The sequence below is a fragment of the Gigantopelta aegis genome, chromosome 4 (assembly GCF_016097555.1).
Source record: "Gigantopelta aegis isolate Gae_Host chromosome 4, Gae_host_genome, whole genome shotgun sequence".
Taxonomy (NCBI): Eukaryota; Metazoa; Mollusca; class Gastropoda; order Neomphalida; family Peltospiridae; genus Gigantopelta; species Gigantopelta aegis.
This window is the reverse complement of record NC_054702.1, coordinates 103581128-103607410: the sequence shown is the minus strand read 5'-3', so window position 1 is coordinate 103607410 and position 26283 is coordinate 103581128. Positions and strand designations below refer to the sequence as shown.

The following is a 26283-nucleotide window of genomic DNA, read 5'->3' as shown; positions in this document are numbered from 1 at the left end:
AGCTGATGGACGGAGCTGATGTCACTTCGCCCCAAGCTATACCACCGGATGTCACAAAAACGAAACAAAATGTCTGCCCCCAGTTAGCAGGAATAATCATGTTTTTTTATTAACTCTAAAATTACGCGTTCTTCATTTGTTAAAGTGTCAGTATGTGTTGGTGGTCCGGGTATGCATCTTTGCAACACATAAATCTCTTGTTTGAGTTTACTCTACCTTTAACTAGCGCACTTCATCTAGTAGCTTGCTTCTGTTTTTAAGGAATGTCAATACGATTGAACCCCGACATCAAAATACTTTGGTTGAATAGACCTTTTTCACAATCCCATTGCGCATGTGCCCGAAGAATAATGTCACATGTTGAATTAGTTTGAATCCAGGCTGTATAAAATTTGGGGGGTATGATCAACAGTTGTCACAAGCATCGCAAGTAGCTTCGTAGGAGCTGTGAATCTCTAGTAATTAACATATATTTCGTATCAGATGGTAAAATGGCTGCGAAAAGCGGTCTACTAAAGTTTACATCAGAATGGTTTAAGACCAAAAGCAGTGAAACATTAACTTAAGACGAAGTCTCTGGAGCCGCCTGTCAGGTGTTTTAACAATGCAAAATTAAAATATTCATACAATAAAATTAACTTAAATGGAATGTGTTTGCTACTTTTAACAATTAGAATTATTTTTAAATATTCCCACGGATTTTCAGTGATGTTTAATTCTTCACATGTATCAGTATTTAAAATTTAATAAAATATGCCTCCTCTTCCCCCTAAAAAAACAACAAAACACATACCTGACATAGACCTTTATCACAGCTCTATTTTCCCCTTAACGTTTCATTAAAAAAAGACAGTGGTACAACTACTAATCAATGCTATATGTCTATCCACAAATTATTATTTATTTATTTTATCTTACCTTGTCTTATCTTGTCTTACCTTGCCCTGCCCTGCCCTGCCCTGCCCTGCCCTGCCCTGCCCTGCCCTGCCCTGCCCCTACTCCTGCCCCTGCCCTGCCCCTGTCCCTGTCCCCACCCACACCCTCACCCTTACCCTACCATATATATATATATATATATACAGTTGAATCCCGTTGGCTCGAACCCTGTTGGTGCCCAAAAAAGTGTTCAACCATCGGGTAATTCGACCGAACCATTCGGTCAACATCGGATACTTCCGTAACATCAGTTAGAAAGTTGAATTAGATACATATTATTTTGGTAACTGTAAACTTAAAAATTTGATCATGGTGTTATATAGCAAAATATCAGAGTGAAAGGATTTATTACAAATGTGTGGTTGCTGAAGTGATGACAGCTGAGTAACTCGCCCATTGTTTTATTTAAAACAGGTCTTGTAGACGTGTTCAGAGTAACGCTTCATGACGAGGCCATTTTTGCACTAATTGTTTGATTGGTATCAAGGTTCATCGAACAGGTACCGTAACACTAGCTGTACTTGAAAGATCATTACCGATAGCCACTTAACACACAACATGACAGGTATGGTAAAGAAAGGATTGCATGGATAATCCGATTCATCTATAGCTCGTTCCGCCTAAATAATTAATCCGAAAGTTGTAATAACCAACTGCACAAGCATGGCAATTGTTGGTCCTTTTCAGTGGTTTTCCATTTGATATTTGGTGGATCATCAGTTTGAGGAAAATATAGCTAATAACACAGACGGGACCGATAATTTAGTTCGAGCAAAGGCTTATAGTCGACCCTGGACGTGTTCGACCCATCATCAGTTAATATAAGGGTTTATCAAACAAAAAACTCGGGACTTCGTTTTTGGTTCAGGCGTTGCAGTGTGATCGATCCTTCCGAGGTCGAGCCAACGAGATTCTACTGTATATATATATATATATATATATATATATATATAGTGCTGTGACCTTATTTATTATTTTATTTATTTATTTTATTATATTTCTTTCTTTCTTTCTTTTATTTACTTTTCGCTATCACTTATATCAGTCACATACAACTTCATTTAAAATATCTGGTTTTTACGAAGGTTAAAATTAGTTTTTTTATTTACATGTATTTTTTCATTTATTTATTATTCAATTTATTTTCTTTGTTTGTTTGATTCTTTCTTTATTTACACTTCAGCATCATTTATATTAGTCATATAGAGTTTCGTATGAAATATCTGGTATTTACAAAGTTTTAAATATATTTATTTATTTATTAGGCCCTATTTCTTCATTTTCATTCACCTTTTTAATTATTTCAGCTTAAATTCAGGCTTGGTGTGTTTACTTTTGTTGATTGTCCATTGTCCGAGGCATTACTTAATATGTTTGCTTCAAACATTCAAATGAAGTACATTATGACTGCGCATACCTAATAAACCCTCCTGAGTTTATAATATAGAGACCATCCTGAGTTTGTAGCCATATTATCAAGCTGTCGGCTAGTCTAATCTGTTAGAAATAAAACTTACATGATTCTTAGGCTAAATAATCTTGCTTCAGACACAGACATGCGCAGTGGAATGTGAAAGAGGTCTATTAAGAAAACCTTCCCCAAAAGAAAGTGAACAAATGAGGAAAAGACAAGTAGACATTTAAAATATTTTTATACATAGGGAAATGTATATACGACCACCATTTTGCAATGTTCATACTATATTAAATGGAGTTCAATATTAAACCAACCTAAATAAACAAGTTTCACACCACTGTCATTGTCAAAGTCTTGTCTGCTTCGCAGATTCATTACATAAGAGTTTTGGTGACGTCATGTGACACAGCTACATTCATTGATTTTAAAAAAGCATTTGACATGATAGATCATGATATACTCATGAAGAAACTAAGCATCTATCACTTTGATTCAAAATCTCTAAAATGGTTTGAATCATATCTCTCGGGTAGAAAACAAACTGTTGTTCTTGGCAAAGCCCGATCTGATCCTCTTAATCTCTCATATGGCATCCCACAGGGATCAGTACTTGGCCCCACTTTGTTTGCATTATATATCAATGATCTGCCACTCTATGCAAAGCATTGTGTCATGGATCTGTTTGCTGATGATGTAAGCTCCACATCTGTAGCTGATGACATATCTCTGTTAGAAAAACATGTCCAGTTAGATTTGAATGAGGTGAGTCTTTGGTGCAACCATAATAAGATGTCTCTTAACTTAAATAAAACTAAAATCATGCTTATTGGTTCTTCTAAAAAACTGACCTCGATTGCAGAAACCTCAACAGCATTGACTGTATATGTAGATCACATACCAGTGCAATGTTCCACTTCTGAAAAACTTCTTGGTGTACACATTGACCCAACACTGACATGGGCTAACCACATAAATGCCATTATTAAAAAATCTTCTTATTTATTATACATTTTTCGACAAAACAGAAAATATCTTGACCAAAAGACCAGATTAATATTCTACAGCTCTTACATATTACCTCACTTAGACTATTGCTCCACAATTTGGGGAACCTGTTCAAAACAGTCTATAGGAAAACTTAAAAAAATCCAAAATCAAGCTACAAGACTTATTACTGAAAAAAGCAAAGAAATGTCCACTGCAGAAATAATTAGCTCTCTCAAATGGCTTAAAATCAAAGAGAGAATTGACTTTAGAACCTGCCAGTTTGTCTACAAAGTCCTCAACAAACTATCTCCATCATATCTAGAAACAATGTTTCAAACAACTTCAGAAATTCACTCCTTAAATCTGAGGTCAACTCAACATAATCACCTTTATGAATTAAAACCAAGAACAGAATTTTATCGCCATAGTTTTTCATGCAGGGGAGCTAAACTGTGGAACACACTACCTTCAAAGATAAAATATTCTCAATCCCTCGCCTCATTCAAATCCAGTTATTTTAATCACTATTCAAATAATAATCAATTTTAAGATATACCTTTGTTGTTGATTTTGTGTTTGTTAAAATAATTATGATGTATTGAGTTATCACTGACTCAAGTTTCTTAACAAATTGATTTAAATATTATTTATATATTCATAATATGTGCTATTGTTCCTCGTGCTATACATATTACATGTATGTTGATGTTGTTTCTTTGAATGTATGTATGTATAATATCATGTATAGATTAGAGAGGGCCTCATGGGAGACCAGTCACCTTGTACTGAATGTGTTTACCCTCTGAAAATAAAGAATTTTATTATTATTATTATTATTATTATTGAAAAACAATAGCCCAGTTTTGAAGAATTTCAACATTAGACTATGACATGCCTTTAATCTCTTCACAACAGAAAATGGCATGGATATTAACATTTGTTGGTTGATTTTGACAATAAAGTGAACAAGGTAAAATATTAGTTCATCAAATCAATTGTACATTACAATGTGCATGTGCAGAAACCATTTCCTATTAATAGGCCAGTTCACGGTTACTCGAGGATATATTAATATTGTCAATATTGTTAAGCTAGTAAAAAAAACTTAAACAAAAGGCTTCACAAAGATGCTAATTCTCCAGTTGCACTTCAATTTTTATTTAATGGTTTGACAAATTACAGTTTAAACCATATTCACTAATAATGACAAATGATTTAGAAACTGATTTGTTATTAGTATTTACATCATTGCTAATAAAGTGAACATAGATTACCTTTTTTTTAAATTAATGTTTCCAATACCTAATGCAACATTTGTGATATTACATTACATAGCCTTAGAAACTTTGCTAATGTAAAAATGCATAGTAATTTCTTTCTTCTTATTGTCTGATTTCAGTGCCTCTGTTCCTATGGAAACTGTGTGGTCTCGGGATCGTGGGATAAAAGCTTGATCTTGTGGAACATTGACTCGGGGAAACTGATCCACCAGTATTCTGGACATGGTGAAGGTATTGCTTTAATTTATCATTCTAAATTAGCTCACAGATGAAATACCTCACTATTCACAAATACAACAAAAGAACAATTATCTTGAATATTTGAATGGAAAAAAACAAAATTGCTGAAAATGCAAAAATGGCTACACAATCTGAGGCTATGAATAGCAATTTTAAAAAAAACCCAAGCATACAAAATTTGTTTTATTATCTTAGACCAGAATCACTTACTTGTCAAGATAACTAACACTTAATATTCATAAGAGAGCAGGACTGTAAAGTAAAAATATCTACACAATCCATAACAAAAACTTATACTTTTGATGTTATCAAAGTATGTTCAGCATGTTGTAGTGGTAGAAAAATCTTAGAAAGACTTATGTAGAACAAAAAGTCTTCAAAGACTAAGTCAGCATGAGCTATTAATTTTGAATTTATGTAAAACATTGCAGGAATTGTGAACATTTTACACACTTGTATTCACACAGTAGATGAATAAGATATAACCAGATTATAAAGTGGGTTTTTTGTGTGTCTTTTTGTGAACTGTGAAATCATGTACTTTGTCCACTATAAGACATCATTGTCGGAAGCAATTTATTCTTGTTAGTGTTCAAACATCCATTGAAAATATTGAAATGAAAGTAGTTAATAACTGAATATGTTATTATTAAAAATTAAAATTTAAAGTGTTCAGTTCAGAATTTTAGACAGAATATTAATATACTATACCGGGTGGCCCCACAAAAACAATAAACCTACTGCATATGTAATTATTTAAAAAGTATGACGACTGTAACGTTAGTATTTCACATCCATTACTATATGGATATTTATTAAAATAACAACAGATTCGAAAGTGTAAGTAAAAAAATGTGAAGCCAGACAGGAGGGCAGGAATTGCAATGAGAGTCATATATGTTTTGCTTATAGTTTTGAATCTGTTGCTATTTTAACAATATTTGACCTATGCATATATGTTTTGCTTATAGTTTTGAATCTGGTGCTATTTTAACAATATTTGACCTATGCATATATGTTTTTCTTATAGTTTGAATCTGTTGCTATTTTAACACTATTTGACCTATGCATATATGTTTTACTTATAGTTTGAATCTGTTGCTATTTTAACAATATTTGACCTATGCATATATGTTTTACTTATAGTTTGAATCTGTTGCAATTTTAACAATATTTGACCTATGCATATGTTTTACTTATAGTGTTGAATCTGTTGCTATTTTAACAATATCTGACCTATGCATATGTTTTACTTATAGTTTGAATCTGTTGCAATTTTAACAATATTTAACCTATGCATATGTTTTACTTATAGTGTTGAATCTGTTGGTATTTTAACAATATTTGACCTATGCATATATGTTTTGCTTATTTCACTGAAGTGGAAAATATTCATAATATTAATAGGTAATGGGTGTGAAATATCAAAGTTACAGTCCCCATATTTTTGTTATACAATTCCATATTGAGTAAGGTTTTTGGGGGGTTTTCTGGGGTTTTTGGAGGGTGGATCTCCATATATAATATACTGAATTCATTGATGTAATGTATTTAAATATATCAGGGTTTAAAGGCAGCCTGCCTTTTTCATACATAAGAAATTTTGATTGTGAAGTTAAATTCAGTTTGAGCAACTACAAACATTAGGATAACCAACAACCAGTTTTATATACCGGTAGTCTTCACGATCCTGTGAGGGGCGGGACGTAGCCCAGTGTAAAGTGCTTGTTTGATGCATGGTCGGTGTCAGATTGGTCGGTGTCAGATCGATCCCCGTCGGTGGGCCCATTGGGCTACTTCTTGTTCCAGCCAGTGCACCACGACTGGTATATTAAAGGCTGTGGTATGTGCTACCCTGTCTGTGGGATGGTGCATATAAAACATCCGAAGCTACTAATGGAAAAATGTAGTGGATTTCCACTCTAATATGTCAAAATTACTAAATGTTTGCCAATGATTAATAAATCAATTAAGCAAAACCAGACAAACTTCTTCTTTAAGATCCTATGATATTGTAAACAGGAAAATATATTTAATATGACATTTTAGTCATGGAAATTAGTTATTTGAAAACATGTTACATTGGAAGCAAACTCTGAACAGAACAGAACTTTATTACACTCTCAGGCAGTTACACAACAGCTGTAGTGAAAAGATAGGGTTTACATGAGACAATAGTATAAAATAATAGAGACAATAGTATAATACAAATGCAATAAAATAATAAAGACAGGATAGTCTCTATGTAGGATACTGGTCAGTGTTAATTTGTATTGATCATTAATTGTAGTTTTAGAAACCAATTACCCCAGTTGTTAGCAGTTACACCAGGGATTTTCATGTGTTGGGTTTATTATGTAACCCTTGGGATCTGTGACAGTAATTAGCCAGAGGCTCAATGGTTATGAATTATGCTAGGGTATTAAATGTAATGGTAACATGTTTAAAGTTTGATGTCTTTTCTCTGCGAACACAAGATAGCTGTTTTTGGAATATTGGGTGTAATTAATGGGTAAAGATATTTCTGTAGTTCTTTGAATTAGGGTGTGGTTGTGATTTAGGATACCTTTTTGATGTGAACATTTCTTTATGTTAAGCCATTTCCGATATCAACTTGATATGTGATTATATAGTTTGCCAAGCTGTGGTCAAATTTCAGGAGATTACATTACATTACATTTCCAGTAAAGGTTATTTAAATTTTATTCGAATTATTGAAAAGCCTGCATTAAAATTGCTTTTTGGCTGAAAGGAAAAAGGACCCAAGAGTTAACTCTCTCGAACAGGGACATAGTTTGTATGATTTTCTTTTGAATAGTGACATAATTTGTTTGATTTGCTGCATAGTGTACATACTAAAACCACTGGGTATACATCACATATAATGCGTCTTTGTTTTCGGATAAAGTTTAGTATGTTTAGCATATGTATTTTGTAACACACTTTGCAGCACTTACATGAAAGCAAAAGTAGGAATAACACTTTTTACTTGATATTGTGAATATTTAGTATACAGTAAAATAGAGTTTTTACACACCTGTTGGTGAGAACATCATTTGTTATTTTTTATAACACATACTTGTTAACACATATATGTGTGATAACATTTTAAAGATATACGACTGGCTGCTCCTAGGTGTTGACCAGGTCACAAATGCCATAACATCCAATGAAAAAACCAGACTGGTTGAATCAATCACTCCGTTAGAAACAAGTTAACCTGAAACTGACTTGTCTGTGACGCACAAGTTAATTATAACTGCAAGGGCCGTAAATAGGTTTTCGTTGGAAAAGGCATTTAAATTTATTTTAAAACTGTTTTTTCAGGATACGTAAGAAATAGAATACAACATTTGTGTCTGTTAGATACCATTTATCTTACAACTCATTGTTTAAAAACATATCCAACTCATTTCGTTTGTTAGATACAATTTTAAACAACTCCTTGTAAGATCAATGGTATCTAGCGGCCACTCATGTAGTATTCTCTATTTAGCTCATGGTTCCTAATTTTATTACAACGTTAACCTTTAATATAAGTTGAAACAAATGTGCCTTAATTTTCAATTTGTTTCCAGTAGAATCAAGCTATGTAGCAGCGTTTTCTTCTCTTATTGTCTAGACCAGGTGTCCTGGTTACCATATGTTCGACACCCAATAGCCTCTGATAAAAACATTTGTTGGGGGTGTTGTTACATTGTCACATTATTTTTTACTTCGGTAGAGAATAATATGAAACAGAACATTGACAATGCATGGGTTATTAATGTCGATTTATGCTCATCTCATTTTTATGTTGGTTTTTTTCTCTGCAATAATTTAGATCCAACTGGTACATCTAGTTTGAACTGAATTCTGGCTGACATTTGTCTTCAAGATTTTATTTTAATTTTTCTGAGCTTTTGGCTTCCAACAATACTAACTTCTGAAACGTGGTATTTATCGGCTTCCCAATGCCATACTTTGCTGATGATAAATTTGTATTCACAATGGGGTGATCAATTATTTATGGACATGAAAAGTATCGGGTTCCACAATACGATTATTCTTCTAATAGCATAGGAAAATGTATTGGATTTCAACAGCATCTGTCTGAATGGGGACACTGACAACCTTCCCTGTACTGTAACAGAATTGGGTTTTTGCTTTAATAACAGGTATGGAAAATTTAATTTCCTATTTGTGTCATTGTATTCTAAAAATTGTACATGAGGGGATATCATGTTTAATTGAGATGAAAATTGCATATCTGTTCTATATCTCTGGGGAGTCTGGCTTTTCTGAATCAGTTTGAATGATTTATTAACATTATTTTTTTATTGTTATCTTAAGTTTTAATTTCTTGAGTGTTTTATAAGTTTTCTAAAACAAGATTTTTTTTTAGGTTATGATTATTATTTTTTTTTTACTGCCTCAGGTTTGTTTGATATAATATATGTCATATTTATGTATGATTATTTGTCAAAATTTAATCTTTTACATTCAGCTCAATCAGGTTTTATACCAAACCACTCATGTCAAACAGCATTAATTGACATAACAGACATATAGTTACATGAAATGAATAAAGAAAATCTAAATGAGGTTGTATTTCTTCACTTAACAAAGCTTTTAATGTTGTGGATCACACAGTTTTAATTAAAAAGTTTGAAATTTATGGTTGCAAAGGAAACTCTCTTGATTTTTTCAACTCATATTTAAGAAAGTGTTTCAATATGACTTTAATTATTTAGAAAAATTGTGTTTACGCAATAAAATGTTTATCAACACAACAAAGACTAAACAAAACATTGCAGTTATAGAAAAGTTTTGCATTTCAGTAAATTCAGAAATATTACAACACTGTATGAGAAAAACCTCTCTATCTGCCCCTTTATTTCAGCAGTTACAGTGGGTGACTGAAAAAAAGAATTCAGTATTACAAATGTGTATTACTTTACAAAAGTCTTCATAATGGAGCTCCAAACTATATATGACCAATCTACTCACATATGTAGGAGGAAACAACTCCTGTCCTGTGAGAAATGTTGAACATAAACATCTTTATGTTCCAAAAAAAAAATCTTCACTGTATAAATATACTGTGTATGTTGCGTTTTGTATGTATGTTTGTATATACCTGTATTTGTATGTAGTATCAAATATTTGTTAATTTAACATCTGGGGGCCTCAGGGAAGATTAGCATTTGCTAACTGTGTTACCTTCAATAAAAAATGCATTTATTATTATTAGTCCCGTCCCAGTCCTACCGGCACACAGTGGTACAAGAATGAATATAATGAGCAAGGTCAAGTACATGTGTATGCATTTGATTTGCCAGTATTTGTGAAATCCACGGCAGATCCGGAACTGGACTCGGGAGACTAGCGACCTTCTGTCGTCCCTTCGAACATGTCATCATTTAGTCAGTAATAAAAGGAGCCAAACCTTTGTTTTCTTTTTACCTCACTAACATTTTAAACAGTTAAAATGTGCATTGAAACAATCCTTAAATTTTTAAAGGGGCATACCCTAGTTTTTAGACACTAATGCATATTTTTGACTATTATAACCGTTTTTGATAACTTAAGTCATACTTTACTTAGATTTTATTGTTTAGATTATCAATTTCTATACATTTGAAGTGTTTTTGGTCATCCTGGTGTTTTTAATGTCACAAAATGCATTTCTCATATTTTGAAAAACGCATGTGCGTGTGAGAAGTAACAGTTATGGTGTCGAGTTTTAGTCTATTTTTAGAGGGTATTTCACCATTTCAAAGTCACAGACTCATGTTTCACTCAATTGTAACTTTATCCAAATGTGTTACAGATTTGTAGATTAATTAAACTTAGTGTTAATCGGGTTGAAACTAGGGTATGTCCCTTTAAGAAAAAGTAACGTGAAAGGGAGCAAGTTGTACATCAAATCCTTCATTGTTATCATTTATCTCTTTGCTTTGACATCCAATAGCCAGTGATTAGTAAATCAGTGTGCTCTAGTGGTGTCATTAAATAAAACAAGTTGTATCACTTTGCCTGTGTTTCAGTACTAGCTTCCTTTATATCAGCCATGGATCCCCTTTTCTCACCAATATTTGTTAATCCAGAAACCACTATAGAACATAAAACTGTACACTATAATGTGTGTGATGGTGGTGGTGGGGTTGGGGTGGCATGTAAACTGTCAAGCTTCTCTTATTTATCATCTCTGATTATTCAAATTAAGACAAATATATTTCCACATACATATAATGATCCAGACAAATCTTCCTGTAATCGGAATTAGTTAAACCAAGCATTCATTTCACCAGTTTCTGTGACACTGTGGTTTTTGTGTGAATTTACTGCACGTTTAACATTTGTCTTACAGTTCTGGGTGTCTGTGTAACATTACTGTGACATTAGCCAGATGTCGAGAGTGTCGGCATAATTAAATAACTGTTATATTATGCAGAGTACCTATACACCTATTAGCTTCACTTAGTAGTGTAATCCAATGGGTTCTGTCACACATCCCTGGCACAAATTATGGAGTGACAGTTTATGCAAATGTCTTTATTCTAATCCCACAGACAGATCAGGTTTTGGAACTTAGTCATCGGTGTCTCACGAGGATTGGGTTTAGACCAGTATTAACGCTTGTGTAGTGGGACTTGGGTCAATAGTAACAAAGGGGTTTAGTCCGGTATTGTCTGTTGAAAAGTGGGACTTGGGTCATTAGTAACAGTGGGATTTAGACTGGTATTTTCTGTTGAGGAGTGGGAGTTGGGTCATTAGTAACAGTGTGGTTTAGACTGGTATTGTTTGTTGAGAAGTGGGATTTGGGTCATTAGTAACAGTGGGGTTTAGACCGGTATTGTCTGTTTAGGACTGGGATTTAGGTCATTAGTAACAGTGTGGTTTAGACTGGTATTGTTTGTTGAGAAGTGGGATTTGGGTCATTAGTAACAGTGGGGTTTAGACTGGTATTTTCTGTTGAGAAGTGGGATTTGGGTCATTAGTAACAGTGGGGTTTAGACCGGTATTGTCTGTTTAGGACTGGGATTTAGGTCATTAGTAACAGTGTGGTTTAGACTGGTATTGTTTGTTGAGAAGTGGGATTTGGGTCATTAGTAACAGTGGGGTTTAGACCGGTATTTTCTGTTGAGAATTGGGATTTGGGTCATTAGTAACAGTGTGGTTTAGACTGGTATTGTTTGTTGAGAAGTGGGATTTGGGTCATTAGTAACAGTGTGGTTTAGACCGGTATTGTCTGTTTAGGACTGGGATTTAGGTCATTAGTAACAGTGTGGTTTAGACTGGTATTGTTTGTTGAGAAGTGGGATTTGGGTCATTAGTAACAGTGGGGTTTAGACTGGTATTGTCTGTTTAGGACTGGGATTTAGGTCATTAGTAACAGTGTGGTTTAGACCGGTATTGTCTGTTTAGGACTGGGATTTGGGTCATTAGTAACAGTGGGGTTTAGACTGGTATTGTCTGTTTAGGACTGGGATTTTGGTCATTAGTAACAGTGGGTTTTAGACCCATATTGTCTGTTGAGGAGTAGGGCTTGGATCATTAGTAACAGTGGGGTTTAGACTGGTTTTGTAAGTTGAGGAGTGGTGTTTAAAAAAGTTATAGGTTTTTTTTACGACACCATTAAAGCACATTGATTATTAATCATTGGCTTTTAGATGTTAAACATTTGATAATTTTGACATATAGTCTTAGAGAGGAAACCCGCTACATTGTTCTACTAGTAGCAATGGATCTTTTATATATACCATACCATGGACAAGATAGTATATATCACGATGTTTGGATACGAGTTGTGGCGCACTGATTGGGGCCCCCAAAAAATTCAGAAAGTGGGTCCTCTCAGGTGATTCAATCCTACATATCAAGGATTTCAGGTGAGCGCTCCACCAACTGACCTAGAATCCTTTTTCTCAATCCAACTTATCTTATTGTTTTGTTTGTCCCACCATATTTCATGACTAGTGTATCGAAGACAGTGTGGTATATAGTGCTAATCTCTTGCTCACTTTCTGTTTTGAGAGTCTTAGACAAGTAAAGATATTTAGACCTCTTCATTAAGACTCAGCCTGGCTGAGAACTAGTCCCGGAAGAATTTCAGGTGGAGGGGGGTGTGTGTGTGTGTAAATATCCTGTTACACCGGGATGCAGAGCCAGTACCCTTTAGCCTAAGAGCCAGTGGTTTTAATGACTAAGATATCAAAGCTGGTTTCATGCACATGTAAATATGTGCTGCAAGTTGTATGACATTCTTGATTTGTCAATCATTGTTAAAAGTCTCTTGAGGACAAATTTAATCATTTTGGTTCTCTAAATTAATTTTAATTTCAAATATGGGCTGTCTAGCAACATTTTTAGAAACAAGTTATTTATCACAATGCTGAAGAAATGTGAAGGAAAGCAATTGTGGCATCAGTATACTAGCGGCAGTTAATTAAGGACTTATATTGGTTCCATACAAAGTTATTAATCATTAGTGTTTTTTTCTAGATTTTAGTTTTTAATTAATTTTTTATTATCATTAAAACAACCTTTTCAAGCATTTAGCTAGACATAGGGCCTATGTCGTTGCAGTTATGAAGATATTTAATTATCTTGGTGTTTTTTCACTAGACTGGGGCCACTTACTAAATAGACTGGGTGTATGGTGGTGTGCTGGAGGTGGAATGAGCTACTCCGTGTCATGTGTTTGATTGAATTCTGTCAGAGTTATGTCAGTGTGATCATTATCTCGCTGCCGGCCTGTCAGTCTTGTCTAAACCTGTCCATGTTCATTGCTCTTTCATGAGCTAATGTGACAGCTGCTGCTGCAGGGGCCACACCAACATTTATTTTCTACAAAATCTAGATTGCTGCGTCACTTGTAAAGAAATGCTGTGACATTATGTTTATTAGTATACTTCCTGGTTTCTCTTGATTTGTTTGTTGTTGGTTTTTTTGTCTATAAGTAGCATTTGTTTGTTTTAATATTTAAAACAAAATCATAAAATTATAACACAAAGACATTTGGGGACTACATTATGTATGTTCTTCACTAAAGATATTTGGAAAAAACATATGTCAAGTAAAGCAAATGCATGTATTGTTTCCATGGATGACATATTTAATTGGATAATTATGCTGTGGTGATTATGGGGCATCCAAACAGCATAATTTCATTCAACACCTGGGCCTCATTCCACGAAGCGATCTTAGCCCTAAGATCAACTCAAGTGCATAGGGTAGCTATGCGCCTGAGGTAATCTTAGGGCTAAGATCGCTTCGTGGAATGGGGCCATGATGCACAAATTTAAGATGTGCACAAATTGTTTGGTGTATCCTTAGCTAAAGTTGAGGTGGTAATTTGAGGTGAGTTTTTGGAGGTGGGATAGGGGGTTTGGTGTGTGTGGGTTTTTTTGTTGGTTTTTTGGTTTAAATAAAAGATAATAATGAGATGAATACCGGTAGTGCAGCTGTCATATATTCATGTGAAACCACTGAGCTCCATGCTTGCTGTTACTTGGTTGACTTATCTGTGTATCATCAGAACTTGTGGGTTTCTTAACCCTTAAACAATTACCTTTTCCAATAAGAAAACTGAGATAAGCAATGGATCTACCCACCCAGACAGAACACACATAAGAAATATGTCACCTTACACCTTAAGCTAGCAGTGGCATAGGAAGGTGCCAAAAATGGGGTGGGGGCCACACTTTTATATTTACACACTTTTACACTATTATAAGGAAGGAAGGAAATGGTTTATTTAATGACGCACACTCAACACATTTTATTTACGGTTATATGGTGTCGGACACTATTATAAAGCAAATATAAAGCAAAATATCTGAAAAGTGGGGCACATGCCCCCCTTGCCCCCTGCTTCCTACGCCAGTGGCTAGAATATGAATAAACTGTTTTTTCATTTCAGTGGTCACTTGCTGTCAGTTTGATGACCAGAAGGTAGTAAGTGGCAGTGCGGACGGGCTGTTGCGGATATGGACAGTGGATTCTGACGAGTGTTCTCGGGTTCTCTATGGACACGAGGGTGAAGTGGTGAGTTCTGTTTGTTATAGATTCAGTTATTTCATCCACAATTTACCCGCCTCGGTGGCGTCGTGGCAGGCCATCGGTCTACAGGCTGGTAGGTACTGGGTTCGGATCCCAGTCGAGGCATGGGATTTTAAATCTAGATACCGACTCCAAACCCTGAGTGAGTGCTCCGCAAGGCTCAGTGGGTAGGTGTAAACCACTTGCACTGACCAGTGATCCATAACTGGTTCAACAAAGGCCATGGTTTGTGCTATCCTGCCTGTGGGAAGCGCAAATAAAAGATCCCTTGCTGCTAATCGGAAGAGTAGCCCATGTAGTGGCGACAGCGGGTTTCCTCTCAAAATCTGTGTGGTCCTTAACCATATGTTTGACGCCATATAACCGTAAATAAAATGTGTTGAGTGCGTCATTAAATAAAACACTTCTTTCTTTCTTTCATCCACAATTCATGATAATTGTGTCTTCTATCAGTTGCTCTTTTGTTTGGCAGTATACAACTTGAGTCACATCTCTGGGAGGAAACAGATGCAGGCATAAGTATCGGATTTGCCAGCAACTGGAGCGGCCAGTAATACATAACTCGTCTTGCATGATGGGGGAGGATGTATTATCTTCAGTGTTGATGGCACAGTGCATCATGGGGGCAATATATTATCTTCAGTGAAACACCTCTAAACTGGACACCCATAGGACCAAGTAAAAAGTCTGGTTTTAAGGGGTATCTGGTTTAGAGAGGTTCTGTGCTGTACTGATTTTTAATAAGGGACCGTTGAAAAGGTCTAGTTTTGAGGGAATTCCATTTTACTGAAATTCTGATTTTGGGGGGTTTCACTGTAAAAGTTACTGGGTTGGAAATGAAAAAAAAATCCGAAAGTGTGAAACTGACTGTAGGTGATGTTTCTTTACCATGAATGACATTTACATAACACAGGGACAAATATCTAACTGTTGTTTGTTTTGTATGTAAATAAAATATGATCACCTTGGGTTATTTGGTGCATTTATATGCAGTCGTGAGATATATGCAAGAATTCATGCTTTTCTCCACTTAGGGTGTAATATGAAAAACTTGCCCTCAACTGAAAGAAGCATCCAAATTAATGCAATTTTCCTCTCGGTAATTGGGCATTTTGTTATCAGTGTCAGCAGGTGAAGAGAGAGGCTGACTCCAGCTATGTGGATTTACAGGGCAGTGCACTCCAATTAGCTGGCAGTGTTAGATTTATTATCCCACGTGAACTCTTCTCTTATGTATTGCTTCCTTTTGGAATAATGTTATCATCAGAAGTGGCGTCTTTCCAAAACATGATGCTGTCAGCAAGAGTTATCTATTGATATAGATGTAGAGAGCCCACGCAGTGTGTTGTATATTATAACCATGTCAAAACTGAATACACGGTTTCATAAAAAACACTTTCTTAAAATGACTTTATTCATTAAGGAGTACATGTATATGCAATTTACTTTGCTTAGTTTATAAATTACCTGGTTAATATAAAGTGAAAAATTTCTTTTTTTATTGGTTTTTTTTTTTTTTGTCAAGCATATACACTTAACCAAAATTATTTTAAAGTGAAGCATTTAGATTTTGTATCCGTGGAAGAAAAAAACAACTAATTTAATGTTTTGCATCTGGATCAATATTGTAGAATATTTATGCAACCCTTGTAGAACACCAAGGGAAGGAAAAGAAAGATGGTCTATCCTTTATGAACAATGTCTTGTATACATCTTTTGAAATATAATTACCTTGATTTATATCATTTATATATTTTTTATTTGTTTTATATATTTATATATATTTGGGGCCTTCTGATTTGTTGAAAAAGGCTTAATATATTGAATAACAAAGGAATTGTGAATAATAAATTAGTTTTCCATAATTTTATTATCAATTATTGTTAATCATAGTCCAGTTAAACATCATAATGTTTTCATTATTACAAAAAAAAAAAAAGGTTTCTTTTAGTTGTATCCTGTTCAACATGTCTGTAGCTATGTATGAAGTAACAAACTGCATGTACAGTGTCTTTTTATACGCCCTTCTATGATGGGTCATATTATGGTATGGCGTCCATACGTGTCTGTTTGTCAATATGTCCGTCTGTTAACTTTTTCTTGTCTGGACCATATCTTGCATACAGATGCGTACAGCTGCATTCAGATGCATATAGAACCATCAAATGTCACATGTAGGAACAACTTGGGATGGTGGTATGTCGCGTACTATTACTAGGTCACTGTGACCTACTTTTCACGGTTTACTGCACATAACAGTAAATCTTTGTCCGGACCATATCTTGCATACAGATGCATACAGGACCATCAAACCTCACATGTAGGAACAACTTGGGATGGTGGTATGTCGCATACTATTACTAGGTCACTGTGACCTACTTTTCACAGTCTGCTGCACATAACAGTAAATTCTTGTTCAGATCATATCTTGCATACAGGACCATCAAACCTCACATGTAGGAACAACTTGGGATGGTGGTGTGTCACATATAATTACTAGGTCACTGTGACCTACTTTTCACGGTTTACTGCACATAACAGTAAATCTTTGTCCGGACCATATCTTGCATACAGATGCATACAGGACCATCAAACCTCACATGTAGGAACAACTTGGGATGGTGGTATGTCGCATACTATTACTAGGTCACTGTGACCTACTTTTCACGGTCTGCTGCACATAACAGTAAATTCTTGTTCAGAGCATATCTTGCATACAGGATCATCAAACCTCACATGTAGGAACAACTTGGGATGGTGGTGTGTCACATACAATTACTAGGTCACTGTGATACAAATAAATCAAATAATTTGTCGATATTCTGAACATTATAAAAAAATCTTTGAAGAAGTCAAGACCGTTTACTTTTCTAATATCTGTGGTTTTCCATCAAACTCCTAATGGGCATATCATGCACCAGTACTCTTCTAATCTCATATTTACATTTCTTTGTAAAGTGAAAATATGTAGTATGGTTTTATTATACTTTCAGTACTGCCTGGTGTATAACCGTTTTGTAATTGCTTCAGGGTGTTCTGATAGCACTGTCATCATCTGGAGTCACCAAGGTGGGTACGGTTTACTAGCAGTGGACTGGTAATATTTGGTATGTCTTAGGTGCATTTAATAGTCCCCTACCTGTCCAACCAAACGGAACCATAGGTTTCATTTCCATCCTTCTGGCCATCTGTTTGTCTGTCTCTCTGGCTGTCTGTCTGTCTGTCTGTCTGTCTGTGTGTCTGTCTGTCCCTCTGTCTGTCTGTCCCTCTGTCTCTTTGTCCCTGTCTGTCTGCCTGTATCTCTGTCTGTTCCTCTGTCTGTCTGTCTGTCTGTCTGTCTCTCTCTGTCTCTCTCTGTCTCTCTCTCTCTCTCTCTCTCTCTCTGTCTGTCTGTCCCTCTGTCTGTCTTTCTGTCTGCCTGTCTGTCTGTCTGTCCCTCTGTCTTTCTGTCTGTCTCTCTATCTGTCTGTCTGTCTGTCTGTCTGTCCCACATAGTTTTTGCAAACTTATTTTCTCAATTCCTCAAAATATTCAGCGGAAATTTTGTGTATAGCTTTATCATGTACAATTATAGATCAAGTTTGACTTTTATGGGGATTTACCTGTATTTGACAGTTATATCCCTACAAACATTTGTTGGGCTCAGTACATTGCTTTAACAGTACCGAGTACTCTCATAATGCTTGTTTACAGTAACAACACTACTGCTATGAAGTCTTAACTTGCACATTGTAAAACACTTCTACTGAAAGAGCAAATGTCTCCCCACTACTGTTTGCTGCTGTAATATAGAACACTGGCACAACTTAAGTTTTAATAAACTTATCTTTTTACCATCAAAAGATATTATGTATTTTCTTCATGCAAAATATACCTTGTCACTATTTTAAAATACATTGTACCACTAAAGAGTCAGACACATCCCACCCTCCTAGTTTTGTTAAACAGATGTGACATATATAGTGTTTTTACAAGACCTAGGTAATCAACAAATGGTATGTTACAGGAAGAAAATTATTTCCAGATTTGAAGTGCAAAGTTAAACATTGCAATATAGTAGCCTCGTCATAGATTGTAATTCATTTCATTTAAATGGCTTTTAACATAGTTCTGTAAATTATCAGTAGCAAAATACCACACATTTATATACTGTGCCAAAATTAATTAATTACAACTATTACCTACAGAATTGTATAATTACCCAGTCTGTTTAATTTACACTTTGCAGTTTAATATTAATAGAAGGTTGGATTTTTTTTTGGGGGGGGGGGGGGGTAAACAACTTAAAAGGATAACCTAGCTGTGATCAAATGTTATAATCTTCCAGAATAATTTAAGATAGTTTAAATAGTATATACCTGAGAATTTTCAGTTATTGTTTACAATAATTAGAATACATTTCCTAATATTTAGCATCATTTGGAGAGAGTACACCAAACTGTCAGCTGTGTGTGTAGTTGGTAAGTTTGACATGCATGTTTTGCTGCAAGGTCAATTTGGCAGTGTACATGTATTAGAGCATTTGCTGTTCTGTGAATCTGTGTTGCATCCAATATGGCACCAACATAGTTCAGCTTGTCACATTTGTCATGTGTTTCATTTTTATTGGATGTTTGCATGCAGTAAGATTAGAGATACTGATATTTATCCTATAACTTACCCATGATATCCATGTCATAAACCCATGTGATAATTTACTTTATTATCCCGGTTAATAATGGTATGCAAATTTGCAAGGTCTCTAGGTTATGTGTTGCGGTAAATGATTCATTTGCTTACAAGCCAACAAGACCCGTGTACCTGAGCGTAACGTTTTCAAAGATTTGTTTAAAATGCGTGATGTCAAACTAATCTGCGCTAATCGTGATGACGTCATATTATCGATGGCGGCGACTTTAGTACTGTGATTTACTAAAAAAAGTAATTAGAATGTTATTTTAGAAGTGTTATAGGATAAAATATCAACCTCATCTAGTTAACATAGACTCGGTTGATATTTTCCATATTAAAAAATACTCGTGACGAATCCTCTATATATATATATGTACAGATATGTGTATTTAATTTAATTTTTCGTGAATTCAGTTTCTACATACTGTTAAAATGGTTTGATTGTATGAGAAAACTAAAATAATACAAATTTGCTAAATTCAATACAAAATAAGATTAATAGATCCTGTTGATTAAATGTTTCATGCCAGCCAAAACAAACCAATTTAAATTAAAGATTGAAATGGTCAGATGTTTTTCATTTGTTAGTTATAATTGGTCTAATTTTGTTTTGGATATAGAAATTTTGACAATGTAAGCTGGAGACTTAAACATTACCATAAGACTCTCTGAAGCAATACAGATATTTAAAAAGGAAAAAATATAAGAAAGTAAAAAGCTGGAAATCTAAAAATAATCATACATATTATGTAAACACTAATAATTTGTGTATTCACAAATGAATCGGATCATTATACAATTTGTTGATTTAAACAATGTTTTATTCCGCAATCTAATACATGAAACATTGAGATGGGCCAACAAGCTGAGACCTATATTATAGCCTGTCCCAAAGTACTTGTAAGTCCATAATTAGTCTGCACATTTATTAGTGAGAAATTATTATACTTAAGTGTTTTGTTTACATATTAAAACTGTTTGAGCATGCGACTGAGACACAATTTATGCTATTTAGTGCTGATATACATCTGCATGCATGCATGGAGCCATTTAAGGTCATAATCATTCGGCACTTATTAGCAGGGAAATCAATCAAATGGATTTTTAAATAGTTTTTTGTTCTGCTTCAGTTTTTACACAACATGCTAAGATGTCCACCTCTCTCTGTAATTCACCACAGCAAGCACAATTAAGCCTGCGTTATTACACAACCATCAACACTGTTATCTTTAAAGTGATGCCATTAAGATATCACGTTCTGCCCATATGTCGCAACATGCAGTAGATTGTTGTCGGTGTGTATTCTTAACTTGCTGAACTCTGCAAGTCAGAGCTGTTCTATAATTGATCACATAGAAGAAGTAGGAGACACCTTATATTGTTTTACATTTAGTGGGTGTGATGCAATTTATTTATTTTTAACACACAGGGCCAGATCCAGGAAATATTAGGAGGACTAAAGGAAATCAGGTATATGAACCAAATTGTGAAAAGTGCAACTCAATGAAAAAAAGTTTAAAAAGAAAAAAAGAGACACTTGTATAGAATCCTTGGATTCACTGTTGATACTTATATGTACAATCCATGCAGAGATATCTGACTTGGACAAATCTTGTTAGACTTGAACATATACTCTTCAAAAAAAGAAACGCAAAAGGGTACAAATGGGTTATAACTCCGATTTTATGTTTCCTACCGGTTCATGCTTTGTGAATATAAGGTCATTGCATGTCCCAAACACATTCCCACGGTTACATTCGATAAAACGCAGCTACTGTACAATAAAGTTCCAAAATGTGAATATTCGCAAAAACGCAGCCACGTACAAACCATGTCACCACTGCACGTGCGTTGTCTGCACGTGCAACATGAACACCGACAGTATAAAAGTGCAGGGTGTTCGCTTGCCTGGCCTCTGTATCTGGCCGACAGTTGACAATCCAGGACATGCCACGTCTCAGTGAACCGCAGAGAAACAATGCCATCGGCCGACTAGACGCAGGCGAATCCAGAACGGCCATTGCCAGGGCATTCCATGTGTCCCCAAGCACCATCTCCAGACTGTGGGACCGTTACCAGCAACATGGATCAACACGTGACCTCCCTAGATCCGGTCGACCACGGGTCACTACCCCCGGGCAGGACCGCTACATCCGGGTACGCCACCTTCGGGAACGATTGACTACTGCCACCTCCACAGCCGCAGCAATACCAGGTTTGCGGAGGATATCCGACCAGACCGTACGGAACCGCCTACGTGAGGTAGGAATTCGTGCCAGACGTCCAGTTCGAGGTGTCATCTTAACACCACAACACCGTCGACTCCGACTGCAGTGGTGCCAGATTCATCGACAATGGCCTCAACTGCGATGGAGACAGGTGTGGTTCAGTGACGAGTCCCGATTTCTGCTCCGACGTCATGATGGAAGATGTCGCGTGTATAGGCATCGTGGTGAACGTTATGCGGCAAACTGCGTGCAGGAAGTGGACAGATTCGGCGGGGGTAGTGTCATGGTGTGGGCAGCCATCTCACACACTGGCAGAACTGACCTGGTCCACGTGCAGGGCAACCTGAATGCACAGGGCTACACTGACCAGATCCTCCGGCCACACATCGTTCCAGTTATGGCCAACGCAGTGTTCCAACATGACAACGCCAGGCCTCACACAGCACGTCTCACAACGGCTTTCCTACAGAACAACAACATTAATGTCCTTCCTTGGCCATCGATATCACCGGATTTGAACCCAATTGAGCATCTATGGGACGAGTTGGACCGACGCCTCCCGACAGCGACAACCACAGCCCCAGACCCTGCCCGAGCTGGCAGCAGCCTTGCAGGCCGAGTGGGCCACCATCCCCCGGGACATCATCCGTACTCTGGTTGCTTCAATGGGCAGGCGGTGCCAGGCAGTTGTCAACACACGCGGAGGCCACACCCGGTATTGACTCCAGATGACCTTGACCTTGGTGGTGTGTCCTATCACTTACTCACAATGGACTAGAGTGAACTGTGAACAATCCTGCAACATTTGGTAATTATCGGACTCACCATTCAATAATTAAATCAATTCTCCAAATGTTACGACAATGTGGTTTTGCGTTTCTTCTTTTGAAGAGTATATAATAGAGACGGGCTTCAGTGGCATAGTACATAAACTATCACCCTTAAGGTTTCATGGCCTGGTGCCGCTCCCACCCAGTTTTAAAAGCTCAATGGAGAGGTGTAGGCCACTACACCGACTTGTCTCTCTCCTGAACAGCCTTCCCTGATAGCTAAGAAGGCATGCCCAGGATAGCATGTTTTAACCATAATTGGATAATAGCATGAAATAGTCTTATTCAACTTACTGTACTAGCACAACAACAATGTTATACAACCTGAGTCATCACCTCCACTGCAGAATTGTCTTCCCTTGCTGGATGTATATCCATATTCGCACTTGAGCAGACCATCGTTCTCAATTCTACAGTCCTTCATTGTAGACGTACTTTTAATGAGCTCTGCAAAACTTTTCAGTTTTTCTGTTTTTGTACCACGTGAAATGTTTTATTAAAGTGTCATTTTGTTTATTTCTTTTCCATAGCCCTTACCAAGACATTAAATTGAAAGAAGCAAAATCTGTGTCTCTAGATCCCATGTGAAGTACCTCTCTGTATGCTGTGTATATGCAGCACATGTATGTGTATTTAGTACACCACATGTATGTGTATTCTAGTACACCACATGTATGTGTATTCTAGTACACCACGTGTATGTGTATTCTAGTACGCCATGTGTATGTGTATTCTAGTACGCCACGTGTATGTGTATTCTAGTACACCACGTGTGTGTCTATTCAGTGTCGGCCCAGGAAGTCGACAAATCTATTTTGTTTAGTACCGGGACGTAGAATAATAAAAGTCCCGGGACGTAGACATATCTAATTGGTTTGTAACTTCTGCACTGCAGTTACGAGCCGCCTTTTTTTGTTAACAACGAGATGAGAACCCTGAAGTAGACGGATCTAATTGGTTTGCATGTTCTGCTTTGTGGTATGAACCGTGTTTGTTTCAACGGTATAGAATGTTATGTGATTACTGTCCATTGTGTGTGTGTGTGTGTGTTTGTGTTTGTGTGTGACAGTGGAGGCATTGAAGATGAATTCCATATCAAATTTTTTATTTTATAATGATATTAGAGTATCATATTTAAAGAAATATTTGTATACAAGACCATCTACTTTTAACATAATCAATCTTTTGTCTTCAGAAAATATAAAAACTTTAAGGAATCTTGATAAATATGTAATTTAATTTGTAACTACATATATATAACAACTATATGTTTATATTTTTATTATCCTAATTCTTACGTTTATTTTTTTTTTCCTGTATTTGTATACTGTAACCTATTACACAACTGTTTCTGTTTTATAACTGTATTCTTGTCTGTTTTGTGTTTATAGTCATGCTGACTTTAGCAAATAAATAAATTGAACTGAAATTGAATTGTAGTAATAGTAGTGCTAGTAGTAGTAATAGCTGCGGTACAGTATCATCTCGTTGTTACCTTTTGACTGCGCACACCGTCAACCAGGTAAAATGGTAATTAATGAGTACCGGGAAATCGACAGATCATCACTGGTACATTTCAGCTTGTCCCGCTAAGTAGACACAATTTTAAGATCATTTATACAAGTTGTCGATTTCGCGGGCCATATTCCAGTACACCAGGTGTGTATTCCAGTACATCACATGTGTGTGTATTCCAGTACACCACATGTGTGTATTCCAGTACACCACATGTGTGTGTATTTCAGTATACCACGTGTGTGTATTCCAGTACACCACGTGTGTGTGTGTATTCCAGTACACCACGTGTGTGTATTCCAGTACACCACATGTGTGTATTCCAGTACACCACATATGTGTGTGTATTCCAGTACCCCACATGTGTGTGTATTCCAGTACACCACATGTGTGTGTATTCCAGTACATTACGTGTATGTGTATTCCAGTACACCACATGTATGTGTATTTTGGTTCACCACATGTATGTATATTCTAGTACACCACATGAATGTGTATTCTAGTATACCACGTGTGTGTGTGTGTGTGTGTGTGTGTTCTAGTACACCACATGTATGTGTATTTTGGTACACCACATGTATATGTATTCTTATACACCACTACAGTGCATGTGTTGTGAGATTAATCTTGCTGGTTGCTCCCCTACAGCTTCGCAGGATAAACTTGTCTAATCATGTCTAATTAATAAGGCAATTTTGTTTTGACACGCATGTCAAAACTGCCCTCTTACCCCTTGTTAGTGTTGGCATGTTTCCACAACCTCATGCTGTTAGCTTATGGCATTAACTGCTCTTAACTGGTGTATTTCCATCTATTTACAGTCATGCATTTCCATCTCTTTACCACTCTGTACTCTGGTGCTTCTTTATCAGGCATTTGTTGGCAAAAGCTGCTAAACAACTGCATGTTTGTTTTAAATTAATGTTGTAATGATGAGCTTTTGGCATACATTAGCAACAAAACATACACAAAAAGAGTTGGTTTGAAGTCTGTTTTGTACAGAAATATGGTTTGAAGAGTTTCAAATTAAAAAAAAAGAATTAAGTTTTATTTACACATTGAAGTGTTGTTGAAGACCAGTGTAAATATGTTTATTTTGTTGTTTGTGCATTGTGCATGTGTTATTATTGCTGGGTGATACCAAACAAATTTCACAGTGTTGTATCGAAATGGTATATTAAAGACACTTGTTCCCATACAAACTTATCTGTTATATCATTCAAAGATGATCAATCATTTCATTTTTAGTACACGTGAAAATATTTTAGTTGTCATAAATGATAATTTTTGTTTATATACAATGTACATGTATATTTTCACCCATATCTTTAGAAACATTAGATTTCAGAGACGTAGGAACTTGCGTGTAGACTATCGGAGGTATTATGTACATGTGTATGGTGAATCTGATAACAAGAAAATGTCAAAGTTTGGTATAGTGTTGCAGAATAAACTAATTATTGCAGGGTTATGGTTATATCTCTCTCCTATCTCTGGACTGCACAATGTGGCATGCGTGCACAGTTATCATGAGATCTGCGCCTTCATCCATTATCAATAAAATATGAGCCAGTTCAAGTGGGTCTTATCAGCGTTCCAGTGACAACATTATTACAGAATAATCCGCTAATGTCTCCCTGCCATTGCTTGTCTGATCGGGGCAGATTCGACCTGGACTTAAGGTCATGTAGAGATTTCATTTATTTCTGCTACTGGCGAGGATATTAAATCAAAGCCACGATGCAGCCAAAGCGGTGTTCTTAGTCCAGCTTTATAACGGATTCATTACTTTGTACCTTTCATCTCACTAAGCAATCTGGAAATGAGAAAATGGCAGAAGTACAAACTAGATTTGTATAAATTTATTGTTCACACATGTAGAAGGTTGACCAGGCTGTATGGCCCGGGGTGTGCATTATAGGTCTTAATAGAATTACTTCCCCTGATTTTGAGTTTAGGTTACATCCCTCAAGCCATTTTTGTTGGCCAGATATAATATTTAGTTTGCCAAAACTGATGAGATTTGTTTTCTATCTTCAATCAGGTACCATTGCAATATAGACCTATAAATAGAGAATGATGCATGAGTAGCTGTTGGATACCATTTTGCTTATGAGCTGTGTTTTTAGGCA

The 26283-nt window shown here is 36.0% G+C and overlaps 1 protein-coding gene across 3 annotated transcripts in view; it reads left to right on the top strand.

The window, feature by feature from the left end:
* LOC121371644 (F-box/WD repeat-containing protein 7-like) overlaps nt 1-26283 on the top strand; it is a 70596-nt gene that overhangs the window by 16064 nt on the left and 28249 nt on the right. For 2 of the 3 annotated variants that reach the window (XM_041497682.1, XM_041497683.1), the window contains exons 9-11: nt 4740-4851; nt 14768-14892; nt 17901-17976. In XM_041497682.1, the coding sequence (XP_041353616.1) occupies nt 4740-4851; nt 14768-14892; nt 17901-17976 (313 nt within the window). Of the gene's footprint in view, nt 1-4739; nt 4852-14767; nt 14893-17900; nt 17977-21007; nt 21182-26283 lie in introns of those variants that run through there. The other variant, XM_041497684.1, reaches the window with a different exon arrangement.